Source organism: Fringilla coelebs, assembly GCF_963513975.1.
Source record: "Fringilla coelebs genome assembly, chromosome: 8".
Taxonomy (NCBI): domain Eukaryota; kingdom Metazoa; phylum Chordata; class Aves; order Passeriformes; family Fringillidae; genus Fringilla; species Fringilla coelebs.
The window spans coordinates 15,213,879-15,235,218 of record NC_140066.1 but is presented as its reverse complement, the minus strand read 5'-3'; the positions used below and the strand labels follow the sequence as shown (position 1 = coordinate 15,235,218).

Sequence of the window (21,340 nt, the reverse complement as noted above, 5' to 3'; positions counted from 1 at the left end):
ATCTGTTTTCCTGTAAAACAAAGGATTTGAATTTTTATATCAGAGTAGTCTTTAGGTTGTTTGTTATTTGTGTATCTTGCAGTATGGTATTTCATTTTAAAGAAGAATTCTTTTGGGGAGGTTTCTTTTTAAAGTTGATGTGTTTTACTTAAGTTTCTATGGGTTTTGTTGATAACTTGTTTTCCACAGGAAAAAGTAAGTTTTGTCATAATGGCTTTTCCCTTCTGAAGGGAATTCTTTAACTCTTTTATGTGTAATGTGGTTGTTTATACATTGTTGTTTTGTGAGTTTCTTCTGTTGTTAAATAACTAGTTGAGGCTTAAGTGTGAAAACAGAAAATAGCCTTTATAGTATTGTTTACCTCGACATTGGTATTATACAGTTCTTAGCATCATAAAAATGTTATTTTTGTCATGGTAGATTTAATTCTATCTACCACCTCCTCCATTGTGCAAGGCTTTGGAGCAGGACAGCACTCTCTGGGTTACTGAGGCCTCCCCTCCCTACTGCAGCTGTCACATTGGATAATTTGTTTTTGAAGTGTGTTGTACTCTATCTTAAGAACCCTTGTGTGGTTTATTCCCACTATTCCCAGAGGATAGCTGTTACAGAATGTGATTGCTTTACAACATTGCTGGTGAGCCATTTGCTATTGGAACTGACTTGGGATAAAGTCAAAAACAATGAGCTAGCACCATACTTAAAAAAAAAATTCATGGCCAGCTAAAGTCTAGTTGGACTCATGCCAAAATCCTCCTTTAATTTTTTTTCTCTCTCTCAGCTTTTTAACTAGAAGTTAGACAGCAATCCTGTCTTCTCTCAGCTTTTGTTATAGTAGACAAAATAAATCAAGCTTGTTTAATCTCATTTTATAAAATAAGCTTTCCATTGCCCTTTTCTACCTAGCAGGTCTCCTCTACCTGCTCTAAGTCTGGTTAATCTCTCAAATGCAGGTGACTATATTGAATGCAGTATTTCAGGTGAGCTCTTCCCAGACATTTACACACCATTGCTTTCCCCTGGCTCTGTTGGAAGTTGCACCAGCTGCCATAGAGTGGTGATCCACAGTCATGGTGTTTTAGCAGTCACCGTATTAATATTGAGAAGTTATACCATTTATCTTTTTTAGCACATAATAGATTTGAGGTTTGTCTTTAAACCAGAGGAAATTTAATGTGTTGTCATCTACTTTCAATAATCCTAGGCTGTATCGCTTAAATATTTTTATCTATTTTCTGTGTGTTGTTGCTTTCAACTTGCTATTGTAAAGTTTTCTCCATTACTGGAAGCAGAATGAAAAATATCAATGTCAGACATCATATTTCAATTCTTATAATTGTCTGTATTTGGCTTGCATCCGTTTTGTTTTGTTTAAGTTTGGTAGAGATGCCTTGTTGCTGTTGTGGTCTTAAATTCCAGAATTCTGAGTTGGATTGGAGATCAACAAGACTCCTATAGTCTGGGTCCACACCAGATTTGATTTCTTTTTGACTTATCTGATTTTTATTCTCTAGTGTCGTTCCTATCAGTTGTTTCCCCATGCTCAGTATTGCTCTTCTCATTTAAATGAATACAGCATATCAATTCAAGTTTGGAACATGCCTGTACTATCCTTAATTTTTACTGCATTGGTTTCTTTCATTTATGTAACTGAAATAATATCTTCATCTATTTTAATATCCTTTGCCAAGCCTAGAACAGTTCCTCTCTTGGCAGTTCTCACTTCACCCCATGCTTCTCAGTTAAAGACCAATGAGCACGCACAAGTGCTTTTGCCCGTGTGTTCTGTTTGTTTCTCTTTTCACATCTAACACTTCTCAGGGTGGTCGTGCATTCAGTTTGGCCTGGAGTACCATCTTCTGCATTTCTCTTTGCTTTTCACTGTGTTTGGAATGTAGATTCTTGACTATTTAAACATTGTTTATGTGAAGTATTAGTAAGACTTTGCTCCCTATTCAACCTATTAACTCCACGATCCAGCTGATATAACTACACCAGAGTTTGCCTTTCTGGAATTTAAAGGTTTCGAGATCCACTTACTTCGTTTATTTTCCTGTTTAACTTACACCAGTTTTGTCTGACTTGGTCCAGAGCTGATTTCTACAGCTGTCTACTTTCTAACATGTCTACTTTCTAACATGTCTCACTACTTATCAGTAATATAGATATATCTTGTCACCTCGTATTGTTCTGATGAGGATTTAATTAAGTGTATTGTACATTCCATCCAAAAATAACTGAATGTTAGTGCTATGGATAACATTTACAGTCCATTTTGTCCCTAATTTCATGGTTATAAGCAAACACCTTTAGACACCACTCCAGGAAAAGAATAACTGTGTCATGCTGCACACAATGAACACAGACTTAGGGAATACCAGACTCCAAGGTCCTGTTTCCCATGCTTTCCTCTGCTGCAGTGAACCCTGCTAGCAGTACCGCCAGAGTTAGGCTGGTTTTGTTTCGGGTTTTTTTTAACAACCTTGAGCACCTGTAGTTCAGCTTCTCTGAAAATCAATTTCTGAGCCTATAAAATGGATTAGTCTCTAGCCAATCTTTAACCTGCTTTTGAGTGGGTGTGCATATGTAACCCACTGTTCACTGTGCTGTGCGTCCCTCTCTGTGGCTGCATCTGGCCAGCAGCGGATATGAGTATGCTACAGCTGCTTGCTAGGATATTTAACTCGAGGTGTAAAGGTTTGTGAGTCAGCCCTGGAGGTTCCAGGTAATGAGCAAGATGGTGATTATTGCACTTCCAGGATTGTACGTACTTGCATTCCTAAGGACAGCTTGTGGTGTGGGTGTGGTGGAGAGGGTAGTTTAATTCTGGGGGGGAAAAAACTGTTGTGAGCTTTAGAACAGATAAAAGGAAACTATTACAAAATACATCAAAAGAGACTTCACAGAAATATGCCTGTCCTCATTTTAATGCCTGCAATACAGAAAAACTGGGAAAATGTTGCACAAGCAAGTTTACCATTTAATAGCTGATGGAATGACATGGTTATGCAATAATTGTTTTCAAGATGGGAATGCACAACTAACTACATTATTCTTCTAGCACTCAGTGTGTAAACTAGTCTGTGTATTTATGCATATAAAAGCTGAACTAAATTACTTATTCAATAATTAATTTTTATTGGTTTGCTTAATCGAAGATTATTAGCTGTCAGAACAGATGTAGATATTTTCAGAGGTGCTTGGCATAAACAATCAAACAAACTTGTAGAACAAATTCACAGTCCTCTATTTTCTTACTAATTCATAGGAATTTGAGGTGGTTTTTTTAGTGAAGTTGAAAGTATTATTCTATTATTTTCTTGGGGAAAGACCTGGACAAGACATTTTTTGTATAAATAACATACAAGAAATAAAAATGTACACATCTCACCCATCACTGAAATGAAACAATTTCTTGTGTTAAAACATGAGAGATGACTGGTCAGAGAGATGTGCTGATTAAACTCCCTGTGCTCTTATTACCTTGACAGGCATCAGTTCTAAGTTGACTGAGTCTGTGATACAATGGCTAAAACCAGCTCTTCTCTGTATGTGAGTTCAATGCTTTCTTTCTTGCCTATTTACATGGATGTACACTGCATGGCCTCTTCAGATTTTGTCCTCTAAACCATCAGAGAGAGAAAACCAAAATTCCCATAGTTTGCTCCAAGGTGTTTCCAGGCCCCTTCCCAAATTGTCATTAATTGTACAACTGTGTACATATTCTTATGTTTGAAAATAGAATTTGTAAGCCTTAGGGCTTCCTCTGTCAGAAGAGAAATCCTGCCTTTCTCAGAATTGCTAGAAAACTTCTACTGATTTCAGGCTGACTAGAATTTCCCATTACATTGTGGACTTCAGGTGTGTGCAAGTTCTAATAGCTTGAATGTATAAATGTAAATTGACACAATCCCATTAACCAGCAAACACAATTAACCATGTGGAACACTGCTTATACAAGTTTAAGTGTTTTAGTTAGAATAAATCTTTTCTCCCTTACAGAGTTAGCTTTTTTCATAACCTGTGACCCAGTTTATACACAGCTATGATGATTCACAAGTGCCTTTTCTAATAGGGATTAAACTATACTAGTATAACTATCAGTAAGGGTAGAGTTAAGCAGTATTTTTGCTGATTTTAATGATGTAGGAAAAGGTACCATTTTTACTCAGTTACTTTAAAAATAGGTAGATTAAAATAGTATAAAAAGTGTTAACTGCTCATTGAGGAGGTAAGACCTGCTATAACACTTTCCCAGTTTATTTAAAACAAGATGGAGGTACTATGAGTAGCCAGTTTTCTCAGAGAATTTGTCAGTACCTGTTTTGTAGATACATCAACAACCATTTGTTTCTTGACCAAATTATACAGTTAAACTAGAAAAATTAGTTGCTGCATCTGGTCTAAATTAATTTCTCAATCTTTTTATAAACCTATTGATGTAGGTAGGATATCTGTTCATGATCAAGTATAACATTTTACCCTAACTCCATAAAGTCAGTCTGAAGACCATGATTAAAAATGTGATCAGCTCTTGTCATAAAATATTTGACACCTCTACTGAAATGTATTTAGCAGCTGATCCTTCTTAAATAAGTAAATAAAACCAAAACAGAAAAAACACTACACTTATTTCTACTCATCTGTTTTATCTGGAACACATTCCTTAGGCCTGCTGCTGCAATATATATTTAAGGAAATTGTGATTTTGCAGAAGAAAGGGAATTGGAAGGGGAAATAGGAAAAAAAGGTCTTATTAATGTTCTCAGACTCATGAGCTCAAGTATTTCATGATGGAAATTGACTATAAGGCAATTATTTTTCTCTTTACAAGTTGACAAAATTAACTTAAATCTTCTTGTAAAAATATGTAGGGACAAGTAAGATTTTGACTGGGTTTGTTTTGATCTCCATCAGTGAATTTCTGTGGTAGCCTGATCTAGGTAGTGGTGAGCAGCTTAGTGGGGATGGTCTTCAGCAGCTCCATATGGGGTGGGACAAAGTAATAAAAATACAGGCCAAAGAGGAAAAATACTTATACTTGTACAGCTGGCAACTCTACTACAAGAGCCAGTTTTTCTTTACTCTGTGATCAATGCATGCAGTGGGAAACCTTACATTTTACTAAAGCCTTGTCAGGCAAAGTTTGCTGATACCTATCATGCCATGGTGGTTTCTGCTTTCTGTGAAAAATGGTCACTCGAAGTTGCCTATTCCGTTAGCTATTTATCTAGTAACTTGGTGGCTACAGATTTGGATTTCTTCCTATTCCCCTTGAGTAGAATAAGAGACTCATCTCTTCTAATTACCATTTAGGGTGAAAAAGGCATGTTGCAAATGTTACCTTTTCTGTATGGAATGTTTAAAGCTTTTTCTTGGGTGAAGAGAGTGGGTAGGAACATGATTAGATCTGAGCACTGCCTGGGACACCTGGTCTCCGGGCTTTGGTAAGCACTGTAACCATAGCCCTGTTCATTCCTTCTCTTTCCCTCTGGCTCAGTGCACTTTTATGCAAAGTGAAACGCCTTCAAAGGAGCAAATGGAGATTTTCCCCACATTAGACTATCCAGGTGACTGAACTACCCTAGTAAGAAATGAGCAATGTGGGTCTGAAACGGTTCAGATTGGGGAATTGATGCATATTCCTCGCCTCAAGACGAGTACTTCAACCACTGAGAAAGAATGTAGCAGATGATGTTAGTAGTTGATCTTTCCTGGTAGGAAAAAAGACATCTCCACAAAGAATGCTAAGGGCTGTGAATTGTACAAGAGGGGTGAGACTTCCCCGCAACTCTAAGATAGCTCGGTGTGCTTGAGTATCTGGGTTGATGCTTACTAACTTCAGTGAAACTAAACCATTGCACTGCAGCTGCAGTTTTAGATCTTGTGATGCCTGAAAGGGTGGTCGTAGTGGGATCACTTCCCTTGTACCGAGTGTGAGTCCCTCACACCTGATCAGTAGAGTGATCACTTCCCTCACACCTGAGCTGTCTGTCCCAGTCCCGGCTGAACCGATCCCTCTAAAGCTGTGGCAGTGGATGACCTGCGGAGGTGGCCTTTTCCAAACAGGACGCTTTGCCGTGAAAAAGCCGAATGGCTTCTCCTAGTCGTGCTGGCAGGGTGCCGGGCTGCAGCGCTCCCCATCACGTCCCAAGCAGAAGGAAGGCAGGGAGACGCTCCGGCCTTTCTCTCGTGCCTCGTCTCCAATGGGGGGCCCGCGGAGGTGCCGCAGCAGGTCCAGGGGGCTGGCCCCGGGCGGGGGGCCCTGAGCCCGGAGCCCTGCCCTCCTCGCCCGCCACCCGCGGGGGTCAGGCGCAGGCAGGGGGCAGCTCCACGGCTTGCTTTCCCTGTCCTTCCCCTCCTCCTCCCAATGTAAGTAATGACGGCATCGCAAACAGCTGATGCGTTCACCTTCGCAAAACGTCTTCGTGGGTAGCAGCTTATGTGACTAAAAAGGCTGAGGAGACGAGGGTAGGCTACAAACACTGAACCCGTAATACCAAGGGTACGTTCGTAATAGCCGCATTATGTTGTCCTACCTAAAACAGGCAGTTCTACATGTCTTCTGTGATCTGTAGTAATTATCTGCGTTTTAGAAGACTCTTGCGTCACTGAAGTCCCTCGAGGTGACCCCGCAGCACCCGCCGATGGCAGGGACGCCTCCTCGTTCGGTCTGATGGAGCGGGCGGCAGTGGCGGCGCGAAGGGAGGGGAGGGGGCTCGCTGCCCGGGGTGCCTGGGCGCAGCGTGGGACCGAGCGAGAGCGCTCTAAACACCAGCGTTAGCTCTTCACGCTTTTAAATAATGATCACGGGGCTAGCGTGACAGGTGAAGGAACTGGAAGTCAGCTGCTATGGAGTCAGAAATCATTTATCAGTTTAAGGCTGGTTGAGGCCAGTTTTCTTAAGGCGATTGAAGAAAAGGGGAGAAGGGTTTGAGAAACCTGGAACTTGTGTGCTCATTTCTAAATTGCGTTGGACTTCTAGTTACACATCGAAAATCCTTTTCTAAAAATAACTGCCGTCCACCCAGTAAGGTAAAAGACTCGCAGAGCGTTTTTTAGTGCGTTAGATCTCCATCGCCCAGTAGCATTTCATGCCTCTCCCTTTTAAAAACAATGGGGAAAGGTGGTGTTCGGATTTAGAGTAATTTTTCAACAGCGATAAAGGGGCTGTTTTCTGTAACAGCGTAAATTATTAGAAACTTGTAATTTGCAGTTCGCGTTTGCCATCAGAATCACAGCAGGGGTGTAAAAAAAGGGACTAGATCCTATAATAACCCAAATAATTCCCGTTCGCTGGTTTGGTATGTCGATGGAAAAACCCAACGCTTTCACAGAGAAGTTGCTTGAGTTTAATAAACAGTGACTTCAGAAAGTGCAATAAAATCAATTAATGTTGCAAAAGCATTGGCCAAAAACGGAGTGGCGAAAGGATTTATGGAAATGTAATGGATTTACGAGCATTTATCCTGCGACTTGATAAACAGCAATTGGAAGTCGAGATGGTGAAAATAATTAGTCCCGCAGTCTCAGTGAATATGGACAATTTATTATTATAATTTTATCCTTTCAGTGGTTATTCAAATTTATTTTTTAATTTTGTGAGCTGAAGCGATGGGGGATTAATCCAAAGTTTGGTTCCCCCTTCCTCAGGGGCTGGGTTTCTTTTAGCATTTTCTCTCTTCACAAAGCAAACCGTGATCTGTGATTTGCCTGGGCTTCTTCACACAGAGGGCTCGTTCTTAGGTTTTCTGCATGTATTTTAAGGACTATTATCGTTGGCCTTAGTAAATAATGTTACCCAGCGGGGGAAGGATCAGCTGTTTGTCTCCCTACACGCCAGGGTTTTCTCTCCCTTTTGATTTTCAGATGCGTTTGCATACAAACTTTCAAAGAGCCGCACTCGGGAAGAGGCTGCAGGAGCATGCCCTGGCTCTCGAGCAGCGAAAACTTTTCTGCTTGCTCTCAAGAGTTCGTAGCCCTATTATTACAGTAGAAAAGAGATATCCAGCATGGAGTAGAAATTACAATTTCAAGAAGTCAGAATTTATTACAGTTAAACTGTGATAAGATCCCATCTGTTATGAACACATGTAGCACCAATTGTTTTTCATACAACTGCAATTTATTTACCCTTCAGAGCGAATGAGATTACAAGCGCGATTAAAAAAAACCCAAAAACAACAACAGAAAAGCCAAACCCAAACCCAACCACCATGATTTTTAGTTTTGTTTTTGAGGGGTTTTTTTGGTGTGTGTTATTTGGGGTTATTTTTTTTTGATCCGGCCTATCTGTTTTTATCTGGTCAGACCGTTGGTAATGCCATGCTGCCCTGCGGGGCGATTGCCGGTGCCCGAGCACGCGGTGTCCGTCGGGCCCGGCCCGGCTCCGGCCGCGGCCGCTGCCCTGCGCTCCGCCGGGGGCCGCAGCGCCGCCTGGCGGCCGGGAGCGACCCCGGCCCGCGGCCCGCGCGGACAAAGGGAGCCGCTCCTCGCTCGCTCTTCCTCCCGGGGAGCCGCTCCTCGCTCTTCTTCCTCGGGAGCAGCCCCTCTTCCGCCGGGCAACTGCGCGTAACGTGCCCGCCCGGGCCCCCGCGTAAAGCGTGCCCGCTCTGGCCTGCGTCTCAGGAGAGCAGTAACGTTTGTTATTAACTGGAACGTGAACCTGAAACGATGGAGGGGGAGGGGAGATATTTTTGTGCTTCCTTTGGTCGTGGTAGTTTGGGAACGAGGAATGTGCCTGCTCGTCTTCTTCTCCCATCCCACAGAAGTGGTTTGGATCGAGTAGCACGCGCTTCACAAAATAAGGCAGGAAAGATGAGACGCTGACACACACACACGCACGCAAAATCCCACACGTTTTTACCGTGATAGCCTAAGAACGGTAATCTAATTTTGTTCTCTTTCAAACCGTTTCAAGGCATATATGTATGTGTGTGTATATATGTGTATATATATCCTCCAGGTTTCAGTGGGCGTCCTTCTGCTGCTCTGTTATCATTATTTCTTGCCTTGATGTGACGTTGAAGACAGATGACAGCATTGTCAGGTTGTCTTTAATTCATTTGAAGATTAAAAAAAAAAAAAATACACACACAAGGCTTCTTACACAATATTCAAAGCCTGAACGGATTCACTTTTTTTTTTTTTTTCACATAGAGGACGTGAGGCTGGGAACGGGGGTGGGTAGTTGATGAATTTCAGACATGAAGAGAGAACAAAGTCTGTGCATCGCTGTGTGTGCACACGCACAGAGCAAGCAGTCGGAGGTGAGATTTTTGCAACAGCAGCACCTGGTTGATGTTGATGGAGAAATATCCAGCATTAGGACAGTCTTTTTGCATTTATGGACAAGCTCAAATGTATAATCTGCTCAAATTTCAACCACGTCTCTGCTGCCAAAGCATTCCACCTCCGAAGAGGTGAGAGCATACAGACTCAGGGTCCGTCTTTTTTCTTCTGACACCTCTGTGCTTCATCACAACGAAATTTTACCTTAAAAAAAGAAGAGGTAGACTCCTGGAATTTTCCAGGAGTGAGATGAGAAAGAGATTTAGCAGGGATTAGACACCTCTGATCAGAACCGGTTGCTTGCCTGCCTCAGGTCTGTTCATGAAGCAGTGCTAGCTGTGCTTCATGGTGCAGAAAGAATCAGGGGTGGTAGGGTGTCTCAATACGATGTTACAAATGACCGAAATTATACCCAAAAATCTGTATGAAAAGAAAATTTGATGCTGGTAGCTCCAGCGATTTTCCACTTCAGAATCGGTCCTTCAAAATAAAATAGCAAAACTAAAAACCAAACAAACAAAAACCCCCAAAAATAACAAAAGAAAACACACCAAAAAACAAAAAAACCCCAAAAAACAACGACCACAGAAAAATCCTAAACTGTGGTCTACTGAAAGCCTGCAATGAGACCCAGCAGTATTAAAGCAGCATTGCTCTCCCTCTTTTCTAAGTATGAAAGAATGAAGTTTGATCAATGTTTTTACAGAATAAGAATGCACATTTTACTTTTGTTTTGGAAAGTTTGGATCTTTCGGGATTCCCTTTGCCTGACTGATTTTGACTGTAGATGTGGGTAGATCTTTACTAACCTCGGGTTAGAGAGAGGAGGGTCAGCCCCAGTCACAGCACTGCGTGTACCTTGCTGGCTGCGCTGAGGGTGGCTCCAAAGGTGGTGAATGGGCAGTGGGTGACTTTCCAGTCTTAGCGAATGGAGTCTCTTATCACTGAGGAAAATCTTCCTGTAATAAAGGCATCCTTGTATTTTAGTTCTAGCATTTTGCATTCTAAAACCGGGCAAGCAAATGTATATGCGTGTGTTTCTTGTGGTCTTGAGCACATAAACCAAGATACATATGCCCATCTAGGCTCAGATATATTACAGAGACTCCTTTGCTGTCTGTGGAGTCTGGTGTTTTATTGTTTCATAAAACTACCTTAATTACATTCCCCATAGATAAGATAAACAGGACCCTTCTTTTCTAACCGTTGCTTATCAGAAGTATTTTGTCGAAGTGGCATCCAAAGTAAGCTTCTGAGAGTGGATGGAAACGCATTAATTTTTATTTTGGTTCTTCAGTTGCACTTAGCATCTGACAAGAGTTGATTTAAATATTACATGATTCTATCTTTAATGTTCAAAAAAGATTTGTGAGAAAGACAAAACTGTTTAATTTAAACTAATGTATGCTTGACTCTGGTCAGATTGATCAGAGATTCGGGTTTTGATGGGTTTTGCCCTTCTGTTGCTTGTCCTCTCAAGCTGGTTTTTCACTGTGAAATTATTTTAGTTCGGTGGCATGGACCAGCGGCTGCTGTCAAATCCACAACCCATCCAGTTAGTAAGAACGGGGGGGTGGGGGGGGGGTGGTGAGGAATAACAAATGTAGTCCTTTTACCTAAAAACATTCATGTCCATAAGTCAATCTCTGTTAGAAAAAAAAGCCGAATTTAATAGATTAATATCAAAATCCTAGGTGGCACTTGCCAGGTCATATACTTAACAAGGCTGGAAGAGAGACCTACTTATCATCACTCTAAATATAAAATAAGGTGTTTTAATTTTTCTTTAACCTCGGGGACAGTATCTGAGCAAAACAGTAATAATAGCATTAAGCGTTCATTTCACCACTTGCATCAGCAATCTTTCTGTGTAACCTTTCAGAGCTGAAATCCCCAAAACTGTAGTTAAGGTTCCAGGACACAAATGCCTCCCTCGCTCTTTTTAAATCGCCCCTGTAACACCTGATGGGCGATGGGATTTGGCTAGCGAAGTCTGAGCTGCAGCTGTTCAAGATCCGTAATTGTAAAACACACGAACAGGAGAGGAACGTGGCAATGGTGGTGTTCTAATCGCGGCAAAACTGTAATTGTTGCTTGCACACCCAGATGGAGCCTGAAATGTAATTTTCCTCAAATTAAGAGTAGTTAAAATAGCAAAGCGGGGAAGGCAGTCTGGCCGGGCTGCAGGAGAGAGCGGGGGGCGTGCGGCATACACAGAGGACTGCGAGCTTGTTCTGCCTTTCTCGGGCTCGCCGGATGAATCCTCCGGCACCATCACCCCCGACCCGAGAAGCCCTTCTTTCGATTACTTTCTGTGTTTGTATCCGCTTCTTATTTTATAAGTGAAGTTTACTTGGTGCAGTTAACAGCATTGCCCTCTCTTCCCTTTCTCTAACTCGTCGGTTCAGAACGAGAGCTCGTTTTACATTTCCTAAAGCAGAGATACGCAAAGGTCCCTTTCCCATTTAAGGCGGGTGGGGGGGAACACGTTTGGTTAAACCGCAAAGCATTTCCCGTGCCGCTTTCGGACAGCGTCCCGAAAGAGCCGCAGCGCGGCCCAGCACCGGCCTCCCCGCGTGTGTCCCGGCCCCCGCCGCGGGCCTGGCCCGGAGAGCCGTGCCGGGACGGCCGGGCGGCCGCTGGAGCTTCAGTAGCTTGCTGCTTTTCTCGCCTTTGCACATTAACGCTAACTTCCACTAATTATCTGGAGTAAATGTATTAGACTAATTAGCATCTGAGCACCACGGGAAACTCTGAACAGTAATTATATTGTGGGGGAAATCCAGAACGAGGGAGAAAACCCCAGTGATTTGTCAAGCAAAGTCGCCGCTTGCAACTTTGCCCCCCGCCCGTGCATCGCACTGGGGCCGGGGCGGGAGGAGCGGGGCCGAGCGAGGAGCAGCAGGTACTCGGCTCCGCCTGAGCCGCTGCTGCGGGAGCCTGGCAGAGCGCGGGGCCAAGCCCTTCGCTGGCATTGCTCTTACGGACTTGGGTATCGCTTTTCCGACTATCTCGGCGGCAACGGTTTGTCCCGCAGTTTCGGTAGCTGCTCTGGCTGCTCCGTCGCAGCCCCCGCTCCTACCTGAACGCAGAACGACGAGCCGGAGCTGGGCGGTGGCCCTTGGGCGCTAGGAGGAAACCCGGGCTGGGGAGGCAGAGACGCGGTGCAGGCAGGGGCAGCCCCTCTCGGGATCACGTCAAGTTTGGCACTGCACTTCAGTAAAGAGCAAACTCGGCCCAAATACCGGATGGCTTCTTTTTTTCCCCGTCCCTTCCTTTTTAAAAGAAAATGAGTTTTCAGAGCTGTCCGATTTTTTTTTTTTACGTGACGATCTTTTGTGCTGCGGTGCGAACTGAAGAGAGAAATTGAAAATAACTGGATGAGCTCAAACAGCGCTTCCCTAATTACTTCTGAACTTCTCATTTAGAAAGAGATGAATAGGTATGCATTACATTGCTAAAAAAAAAAAAAGGTTTCGGATAATCATCTTACACTTTTACAAAACAGTCTTGCCTTCCCCGTTTCTTTCTAAAGAAAGGACGAAGTCTTCTAGTTGAAAACTAGTTTTAAAAACCATATATTTCACAGTAAAAACATTTAAAATATAAGTTTACCTTCTTTAAAGACAGGGAAAGAGATTTAAGTGATTCTCAGTTTTCTTATTTCGTGCCAGAAAATTCTACTGACGAGGAAAAAAACCAACTGTGTCTGATTATTTTTTAAGAGAGCCCTGGGGTTACAATAAAAAAAAACTTTGGTTGTTTTTTTTTAATTTTTAATTAAAATTGAATAAACGCTTAAGGAGAAATTAGCAGTCACCTCCATCCAAGACCTACTCGGGTTTTATAACAGAATCAAAGCGTATTTAAAAAAAAAAGTAAAACCTTTTAATACATCAAATATACGGAATTTTAATCTTTAAAGCGATACATTGTCTATTTTAGTACATGACGTAAACCTTACTTAACCCTTTTTACAGGGTGGACTTAAAAATTAAAAATAGTTAAGTGTTCCTTTTAAAGAACAAAATAAGGCAAATGAGGTTTTTGGAATAGAATTGTTTTTGTTTTTTCTTCCAGAATACATACAAAAAAATACCAATTCTCTTTCAAGGGTATACACCTTAAAAATAATTGCAATTTGAAATTATAACTGACAAATTGCGAGTTGTTTTTAGTAACAAACATGCATGTAAATTTTTTTGTTTCAATGAGACATTAAATAAGAACGTACAATACAATCATAGCAATTTTAAAGTAACATTAAAGAGAAGACCTCTATCTTTTTATTTATATTCTACAATGGGTGTTCCACTTTTACCTATTGAGCTCAGTTTAGTAATGCACTTTATGATTCGTTGTCCCGCTTGAAGCTAACATAAATAAATACAGTGCTCATGGATCCAGTCCTCAAATGAACACTATTTTATAAAAAGTCAGATTTTTTTTCTTTCCAACTTTTATAAAGTTTTGCAGGGCTTCCTTCCCTTACCGCTAGACTTTGTGTTGTGTGTCAGAGCCCCGCTGCCTGCACTCACTGGTACCCCAGGGCCGAGGCTGTGGTGAGTCTCTGCCCATAGAGTGCGTAAGGGGAGTAGTAGGGTCCGGTGGCAGCGGGCACGGGCACGGGGGCCCCGGGGGTGGGCAGGGGGCTCTTGGAGTACGGGTGGTAGCGGCTGCCGAGTCCCAGCGCGTGGTGCGGGCTGCGCAAGGCCAGCGTGCCCGGGCTGCCCGGAGCGCCCGTCGTGGGGATGTGCATGTGGCACGCCATGGCCGCGGCCGCTGCGCTGGCCAGCGACGAGGAGCTGGGGTAGCTGGAGAGGAGTTTATCGGTGCCCGGGAAGGCAGTATGGGTCCGCAAGTGGCTAAGCAGCTCCTCCGAGGTGGCAAAGCGCTTGTCGCAGGGTCCGTTGGCCGACACCCAGTTGCAGATGTGTGGCTGGGGGTCGTTGGGGAGCATGAAGCCGTAGGGGTACAAAGGGTGGCCGGCTAGCGAAGGCGGCGTGGCGCCGGTCAGCGAGGAGTGGACGCTGTGCAAAGGGTGGGTGGGGTAGACGAGGGGGTATCCGGACTTGAGGGCTTGGTCGTGGGCGCAGGAGGCTCCGGCGGCGCCTGCCAGGTGGCTGGCGCAGTGGTAGCTCAGGCAGTACGGGTCTCGGCACAGGCTCGCCGTCATCACCGACGGCGGCGACGCGCCCGCCAGCGGGCTCGACCCCGCCGGCTTGCTGCAGCCCAGGCTGCTGGCGGCGGCCAGCTGGGCCCCTACCAGGCTGGAGGATTTGGTGGGGTCCAGAGCCACTCCGTGCGGCAGGAACTGTGGCGGGTAGCCGGCGTAGGCTCCAGCCAGCGTCCCCGGGTAGCTCATGCCCGCCGGGGGCAAGGGGAAAACGGTCTGGCCCGGCTTGTAAGGGGAGACAGGGGCCACGAGGCCGGAGCCCAGAACGGAGGTGGAGGAGGTGGCGGTGGTGCTGCTGCAGGAGGAGGCGGAGTCCGATGCGATGGGTTTGGAGCCCGGCGTGCTCTCCTGGTGCTGGTTGACCTCCACGTTAATCCCGGCACAGCTCACGCTAATCCGGCTGTGGCTGATGCTGGTGGTGCCCGGGCCTCCCTCCGAGCCGGAGCTGCCGCTCTTTCCGCAGCCCTCAGAGTCCTTCTTGTCCTCCCCGCCTTTGCCCTCGGCCGGCAGCAGCCCGGGCGAGCAGGCGGAGGCGCTGGAGTTGGGGCTGCCTGTCCTTGGGGTGAACGGCTGGCAGGTGGCGCTCGGCACCCGGAATCCCGACTTCTCCCCGGCCGCGACCCCCGCGGCGGGGGCGCCCGCGCAGCCCGCCGCCCCCGGCTCCTTCTTCTCCGCGCCCGGTTTGGAGTACGGCTTGAAGCTCGATTTGTCCTCCACGCCGATGTCGCTGAGCTTCAAGGGGCCCGACTTGGAGTCCTTGTCGCCTCCGGAGCCATTGGAGGTGACCGAGGAGAGTTTGGAGGAAGGGGACGGGTCCGGCTTCCCTATCTGCGAGCAAGTTTGTGCCAAAAGGGCCAGGGGGCTCTTCTTTGCATCCAGCTGCAGAAATCAGAAGGACACAGAAAGAAAGAAATTTAATCGGGCTATGAAAAAACTCCCATTGCTTACATAGGACTCTTGTCCCGTAGGTTTCTGCAGAGTACAGCCTGGAAGTAACGAACAGTTTGTGCGCATTCATCAACTTGACAGCCCCCTCCCTTGAATGCACCATTTTCCATAAAGCCTTTAAAAAGGACTGGGGATTTTCGTACCCCTGCGAGCTCGCCCCGGCCGCCTTCAATGCCCCCAGCCTCCCCGGCAGCGGCCCGGGCAGTGCGGAGCTCGGCGTCTCAGCGTCGCTCGGGCCGTGCTGGCCCGCAAACCCGCCCGTGAACTATAGCGACTGCAGCATTTCTGCACCCTGACTGCTGGCACTATTTATAAACAGAGCCCGAGCTAGCCGGCGAGCAGGGTTCCCCGGGAGAAGAGTGTCCTCGCTCCGCAGAGACCTTAATGAAATCATTCATTCCCACGGACACACCCTTCCCACCACCAGCTCTGTTTCGAGTTTCGGTCCCGCAAACAGCGAGCTAGGCAGAAGGGGACCAGCAACCTCGACAGAGCAGAAGGGGGACCAACAGGAGCCCCGAAGTACAGATCCGTGTCGGTACTTGAAAGGAATCGGTCGGCAAGCCGAAATAGTTATCCTGCCGCACCCACGTTTGAGCCTGTCGCTCTCCGCGTCGTGTCGTCCCGTCCCGTGTGTGCCCCCCCCCCCCCCAACCCGACACACTCCCTGCAAAAGCAAGGTTGTTTGGCGCTTGGAGCGCTGCTTATTTGCGTGGCCGGATCCTGACCCCAGCGTGGATCGGTTCCTTCCACCCACCCCTCCTCTAAAAAAGCAGAAAAAAAAAGGCTCAAAATAGCAAAAAAGAAAATATTGATTTTACACAGGAACTAGACATTACCCCAGTAAACACGGAAACAATACCCAGGAGTGGCTCCTCGTACTAACTCGAGATCAAAAGAAGCCCCTGTCCCGGTATAAATGCATTTCAAAGCGCAGGAAAGTGCCGAGGGCGGCTGGCGGAGCCGCCATGCACAGCCAGCGCCCGGGCAGGGACGAGGAAAGCGACGGGGGCCGGGTCCTTACCTCGATGGGGCTGACGGGCGTGGAGGGTAAAGGCTGCAGGTATTCAGGGTGTAAAATGTGTCCAGTCCGCGCCGTGAGCATTTTCAAGACTTTGATGGGAAGGCGGTTGGCTTGGCGTAGCGGGTCCGAGGGGGGGACGGCGTGGAAGCAGGGCTTGGCGGCGGCGCTGCTGCCGTTATTCCCAGCGTGCCCGTTCGGCCCGGCGAGGTCGGCGGCGCTGCGGCTGCGGCGGGGGCTGCCTCCGGGCTCGCTGAGGCTGCTGCTGCGCTTACTACTTCTTATAGCAGAAAGCGAGGGCGATGTGATCATGACCCAAAACCTCGCATGAAAACTGGGGCAAGTGGCGCCGCTCGCACTCGGAAACGCTCGCTCGCTTTCTGCGGGCGAGAAAGGAAAAAAGCCACACGCCCCCCGAGCAGAAAAACAAACATACAATGTCCCGTGGCTCTCTCTGGCGGGGAGGGCGTGGGTGGGGAGGGGGAGGGAAAGGGGGAGCCGGCCGGAGAGAAAGAGGAGGAAAAAAAGCCGAGTAATCCTTGGGCTGTGCTGGGGGCGGGGGTGGGGGCTGCGAGCGTGTGCCGCGGTCCCCCTCGGCCGCTCTCAGCTCCCCCGGCTGGCGCGGCGCGGAGCGCTCGCCTCCGCCGCTCAGCTGTGATGCGAGCCGCTGCCCATCCAGCCCGGGATCTGGCAAAGAAACTCACTTCAAAAGCAGCTGAATTAGTCTGAGATTAAAGCCTTTGCCGCCTTCCAATCAAATGGGACCCCGAGGTGATTGGAGGGTCAAGGGGATGTGACGTTCCCTTTTCTGGGCTTTTTTTTTCTCCGTTTTTAATGGTCTCTCGCTCTTTTTTTTTTTTTTTTCCCCTTCCCTTTCTCGTCCGCCTTCCCTCTCCCCTCCCCTCCTTCCTTGTTTTCGCTCCTAGGATGGGATGGGCGTTAATTCTGTGTTTCACATCACGCGCTGCGAACGTTTTTCTTCCTCCGCAGCCAGCGCGGATCTCGCGGCAGCGGCGGGGCGGCCGCGGGGCTGGGGGCGCCGCGCCTGCCGGGGGCGGCCGCGGGCTCCGCCGCCCTCCCCCCGCCCGCCCCCGCCGCTGGCACGCCGCCCCGAGCACGACCTGCCGTGCGCCACGGACGGCGCTGACGGGCCCGGCCCGCGCCCCCTCTCCCCGGGCCAGCCCGCCGGGACCGCTCCGGGGCCGCCGCCGCGCCGTGTCCCCTCCGGGACCCGCGGAAAGGCGCTGGGCGCTTTTCCCGCCCCTCCCGCCTGACAGCGCGGGGGAGGCCCGGACGAGAACCTGCAGAGCGCCGGCCTGCACGTCGCCGGCGGCAGCGGGCGGGAGCCGGGGCGCTGCGGCGCGGCTTGCGGCGGCGCGGGGAGCGCGGCGGGATTGGGGGAGGTCGTCACACGCGGGGCTGTCACGCACAGCCCGCCGCCGCCTTTCGGGACTCTCCGCCCCGCCGTCAATTGTCAGTGCTCCCCAACCGCAATCAATCAGTTATTTGTCAGCCCCTGTCAATCCGCCCTTGATTTATGTCAGCTTTTGTTGCTGATTACAAGCCTGGTGTGACTTGAAGGGGGAAGGAGAGAGAGAGGGAGAGGGAGGAAGAAGGAAAGAAAACAGAGGGAGAGACGGGCTCCTCGGGAGAAAAAGCCTTTTAATTTACGGAATAAATCGTTGGAGTAAACTGGATTTGTTTGCCAGCAAGCGGTAGCCCTTCGCAGCCCCTCACTGCCCTGTCGGGGAGGGCTGCTGGACTCCTCTTCCTCTTCCCTCTTGTCCTATTCGAAAGTGTCCTTCGTCCCTGCACCCGCCGGGCTGAACCGGTCCCCGGCAGCGGGGGCCTGGGAAGGCGGCCCCTCGCCCCTGCGAGAGTACCGGTTCGCCATTTATGTGTTGGATTTTCAGCTAGGCTGTGTTGAGAGCCTTCTGGGTACGCTCACGGTGTCCATCCGGCCGTTACATTCGTCCTGCTTTGTGTCTGTGCGCTCCCGAAGGGTACCGAGTCCTCTGCTCTCAACCCCGTTTTTACCGGTGCCGGCGGATGCCCCGAGCGGAATCCGCAGCCCTTCAAGTCGCTGGGTTGCCTTTTTCTTTTCTCTTTGTACTTTACTTCCCACTATCCCCCCACCTCCTCATCCCATAACATTTTTTCACAGGCAAAATGTGTTAATCAATCTTTTACTTTTGTTTCCGGATCTGACATGGTGGCCCACACAATCTACAGCATTAACAAAAAGGTCACTTAGAGATAAAACACGTTTGACAAGTGAAGAACAAGGCAAGTGCTTTAGGGGTCGCGTCCAATTCCTGACCTGGACTCCAACCAGAACAGGCGCTGATCCTGGAAGGGCTGGACGAGAGGAAGGACTTTCACTTTCTCACGTTTAGATTTGCTGAACCCAGTCCTTTTTCTTCCCTTGAAACACCGATCTGCCCCAGTCCCTAAACAGATGTGTCAGATAGTCTTTAATGACCTGCTCCTCTTACTAGGTATATGTAAGGCAGGTTTTCCTCGGTATCCCCCCCTTCCCCCGCCAAGAGGTACCCTTTAAATCTTGCAGCGCAGTAAGTAAATCTGCTGTATTTTATTTAAACCACTTTACTCTTTTACTACAGTGTATAGAGTAGGACATATACACGGAACTCCTCTAGCCTTAATAAAGGTGCGATTAATTTTAACAAACTTTTAAATTTCTATCTTTTCTCTGAAATATAAGGTTTAGTGGCACAACTTCTCAGTGGAGAATCATAAATGTACTTTCATTTTGCAATCACCGCGGTCATCTTGCAGGACCAACAAAATTAAAAGGCAGCGGAGAGGAGGTAGAGAAAGAAATCTTGCATAAACCCCACGGTATTGCAATAGGACTGACAAGACCCACAACTTGCCCTCAAGGAACTCCCCCCCGCCCCCCCTCCTTTATCTAGAGTGGAAGTGACTTGAATCTGCCCCAGGTTTTCCCCCAGTTCTTTCTTTTGTTGTCAAGTCCAATTGATAAATGGAGTGCAGTAAAACTCTGGAAGAAAAAAAAAAAAAAAAGCTGAAACCTTCATTTGTGTTCATTTGCATTAAAGTGCTTGGAACAGCTGTTTTCCTTACAGGACCGGGGAGACTCCTATCTGTTTTCTCGTTGTATTTATCCTGCCTCCCAGGGTGAAAGACTAAAGATTAATTGTCTTAAGGTAGAGTCAGCTGTGGGAAGGCTTTCCCTCCCCATTTTTCCTTCCCTCTCTCTTTTCTTGTGGAGGTGAGGGTGATTTCGGGAAAGGGTTGTTTTACTTGTAAGCCAAGGAAACAGAAGCGATAGCCGGTACTTGTATAAAACAGGCAGCGCACCGGCGGGAAAAGCGGGGGACGGAGTGGGGGGAACAGCACGAACCCCGATCTCTCTGGCTGAAGTAGAAGCCAGAGAGTAATTTAATTAGCAACTTCAGAGGACAGCTTTTTCATTTGCTTTTCTTTTTAATTTTTTTTCCTCTCCCCTCAGCCTTTGAAATGAGATTTAAATCTCACTCAGTACTGTAAACTTTTTTTATGTAGAACCTTGTAAAAAAATCAGCCTCAAGACATCTCCTCCCCTTTGCGCCCTCCAAAGCATTTTTAAGCTATGAGAGCTTATTCACTGCGCTTAACACACGCAGAAAACGATTCCCAGCGAGGGGCTCGGAGTTAGGATGCACACGCGTAGGATCGGGCGGGCGGCGGGGCTGCAGCTTGAAAGCGGTGCGGAGTTTGTGATTTGCCTGCTGCGGGCTCCTTTCCTCTCTTGAGCCGAAGAAGAGCGATTCTGTCCTGCTCGTTACCTTCGCGAGGGATTCTTGTTTAATGAGTCCGTGCAGACGGTTTCTGTTTGGCATTTACTTGTGTAGTCTTGTTGAAGTTTTGGTGGCTGTTGCTTTTATTCCTTTGAAAAAAAAAATCCAAGGGTTGGAACCCGTCTTCCTCTTTTTACAAAGGAAAATTGTAACTTAAAAAAAAAAAAAAAAAGAAGGAGAGCAAAGGAGGAATTAATTAACAAGTGCCAGTCCACACTTTCCTTTACCTACCAGCTATTGGCAAGCATGTCAAGTCGATTTTATTTGCACACAATGGAAATGATTTATTTTCTCTTAAAAAGGAGTGGGCTGGCAGATATTTGAGGAGGAGAGGAGAGCGAGAGCGAGAGAGGAAAAAAAGTTTGAAAATGCCTTGAACTATTCACTGTCGAGATGGCTAATCAGTATTGAGGCTCGAGGGCACTCGGGCAGCTTTTCAATGCGGTTTTCCTTTCATCTCAAGCTGGATGGAGGCGCTCAATTAAAAGCCTATCAGTTTGTAAGTAAATCAACGCCTATCAAAGTTGTCACATCAAACAAAACGATTATTATTGCAGCCCGCCTCCCCTATTAATCTCCCTCTAAAATAATCCGCTTGACAGGTCAGGCTGGCGAGCTGCAAACCCTGGTCAGGATCACCCAAAAAACCCGGACTGACTATTTTTCCCTCGGGAGAGCGAACTGCAGAAACCTCGACACCAGCGTGCCTGCTCTGAGAGCTTGCTCTCTTGCCATTTAAGTGTCAGCTTCTGTAGATCATGTTGGAAAAGGGCGTTTAGTCTTTTAAACGGAACAGTAACAACCCTACAGGCCCTTTAGTTTAGCTTGTTTGTTTTTTTTCTTTCTTCCCCCTTTATTTTCTATCTTTTCGAACAAGGCTGAGATTTTAATTAGCAGAAGCAGAGTTGCTGAGTTGTATCTGGGTTATGTTTCTGTGTGTAACACAATTCAGTTACACATCTGCCCATCCGGTGCGTCAAATTTATTTCCTTTGATAGTACTTACATTTCACTATCTACCCCAAGGTTTTTATTAAGCTATACATTGCAATACATTTTTGTAGATGGTGCATCTTCTTCC

At 47.0% G+C, this 21,340-nt stretch overlaps 1 protein-coding gene across 1 annotated transcript; it reads right to left on the bottom strand.

The window, feature by feature from the left end:
• Nucleotides 1–13,200: 13,200 nt before the first annotated feature.
• Nucleotides 13,201–16,811, bottom strand: ZNF503 (zinc finger protein 503). Its single transcript, XM_084210254.1, has 2 exons — nt 16,440–16,811; nt 13,201–15,346 (listed from the first exon to the last, which is right to left on the bottom strand). Exons 1-2 carry the CDS (start codon nt 16,746–16,748, stop codon nt 13,826–13,828), a joined length of 1,830 nt encoding a protein of 609 aa, XP_084066380.1. The 5' UTR covers nt 16,749–16,811; the 3' UTR covers nt 13,201–13,825.
• Between the last annotated feature and the right edge of the window lie 4,529 nt (nt 16,812–21,340).

Coding starts and splice junctions, on each gene's coding strand:
- ZNF503 (XM_084210254.1), bottom strand. CDS start 16,748: ATGATCACATCGCCCTCGCTTTCTGCTATAAGAAGTAGTAAGCGCAGC. Junction 15,347..16,439: donor CGCCCGTCAGCCCCATCGAG/GTAAGGACCCGG, acceptor TGATTTCTGCAG/CTGGATGCAAAGAAGAGCCC.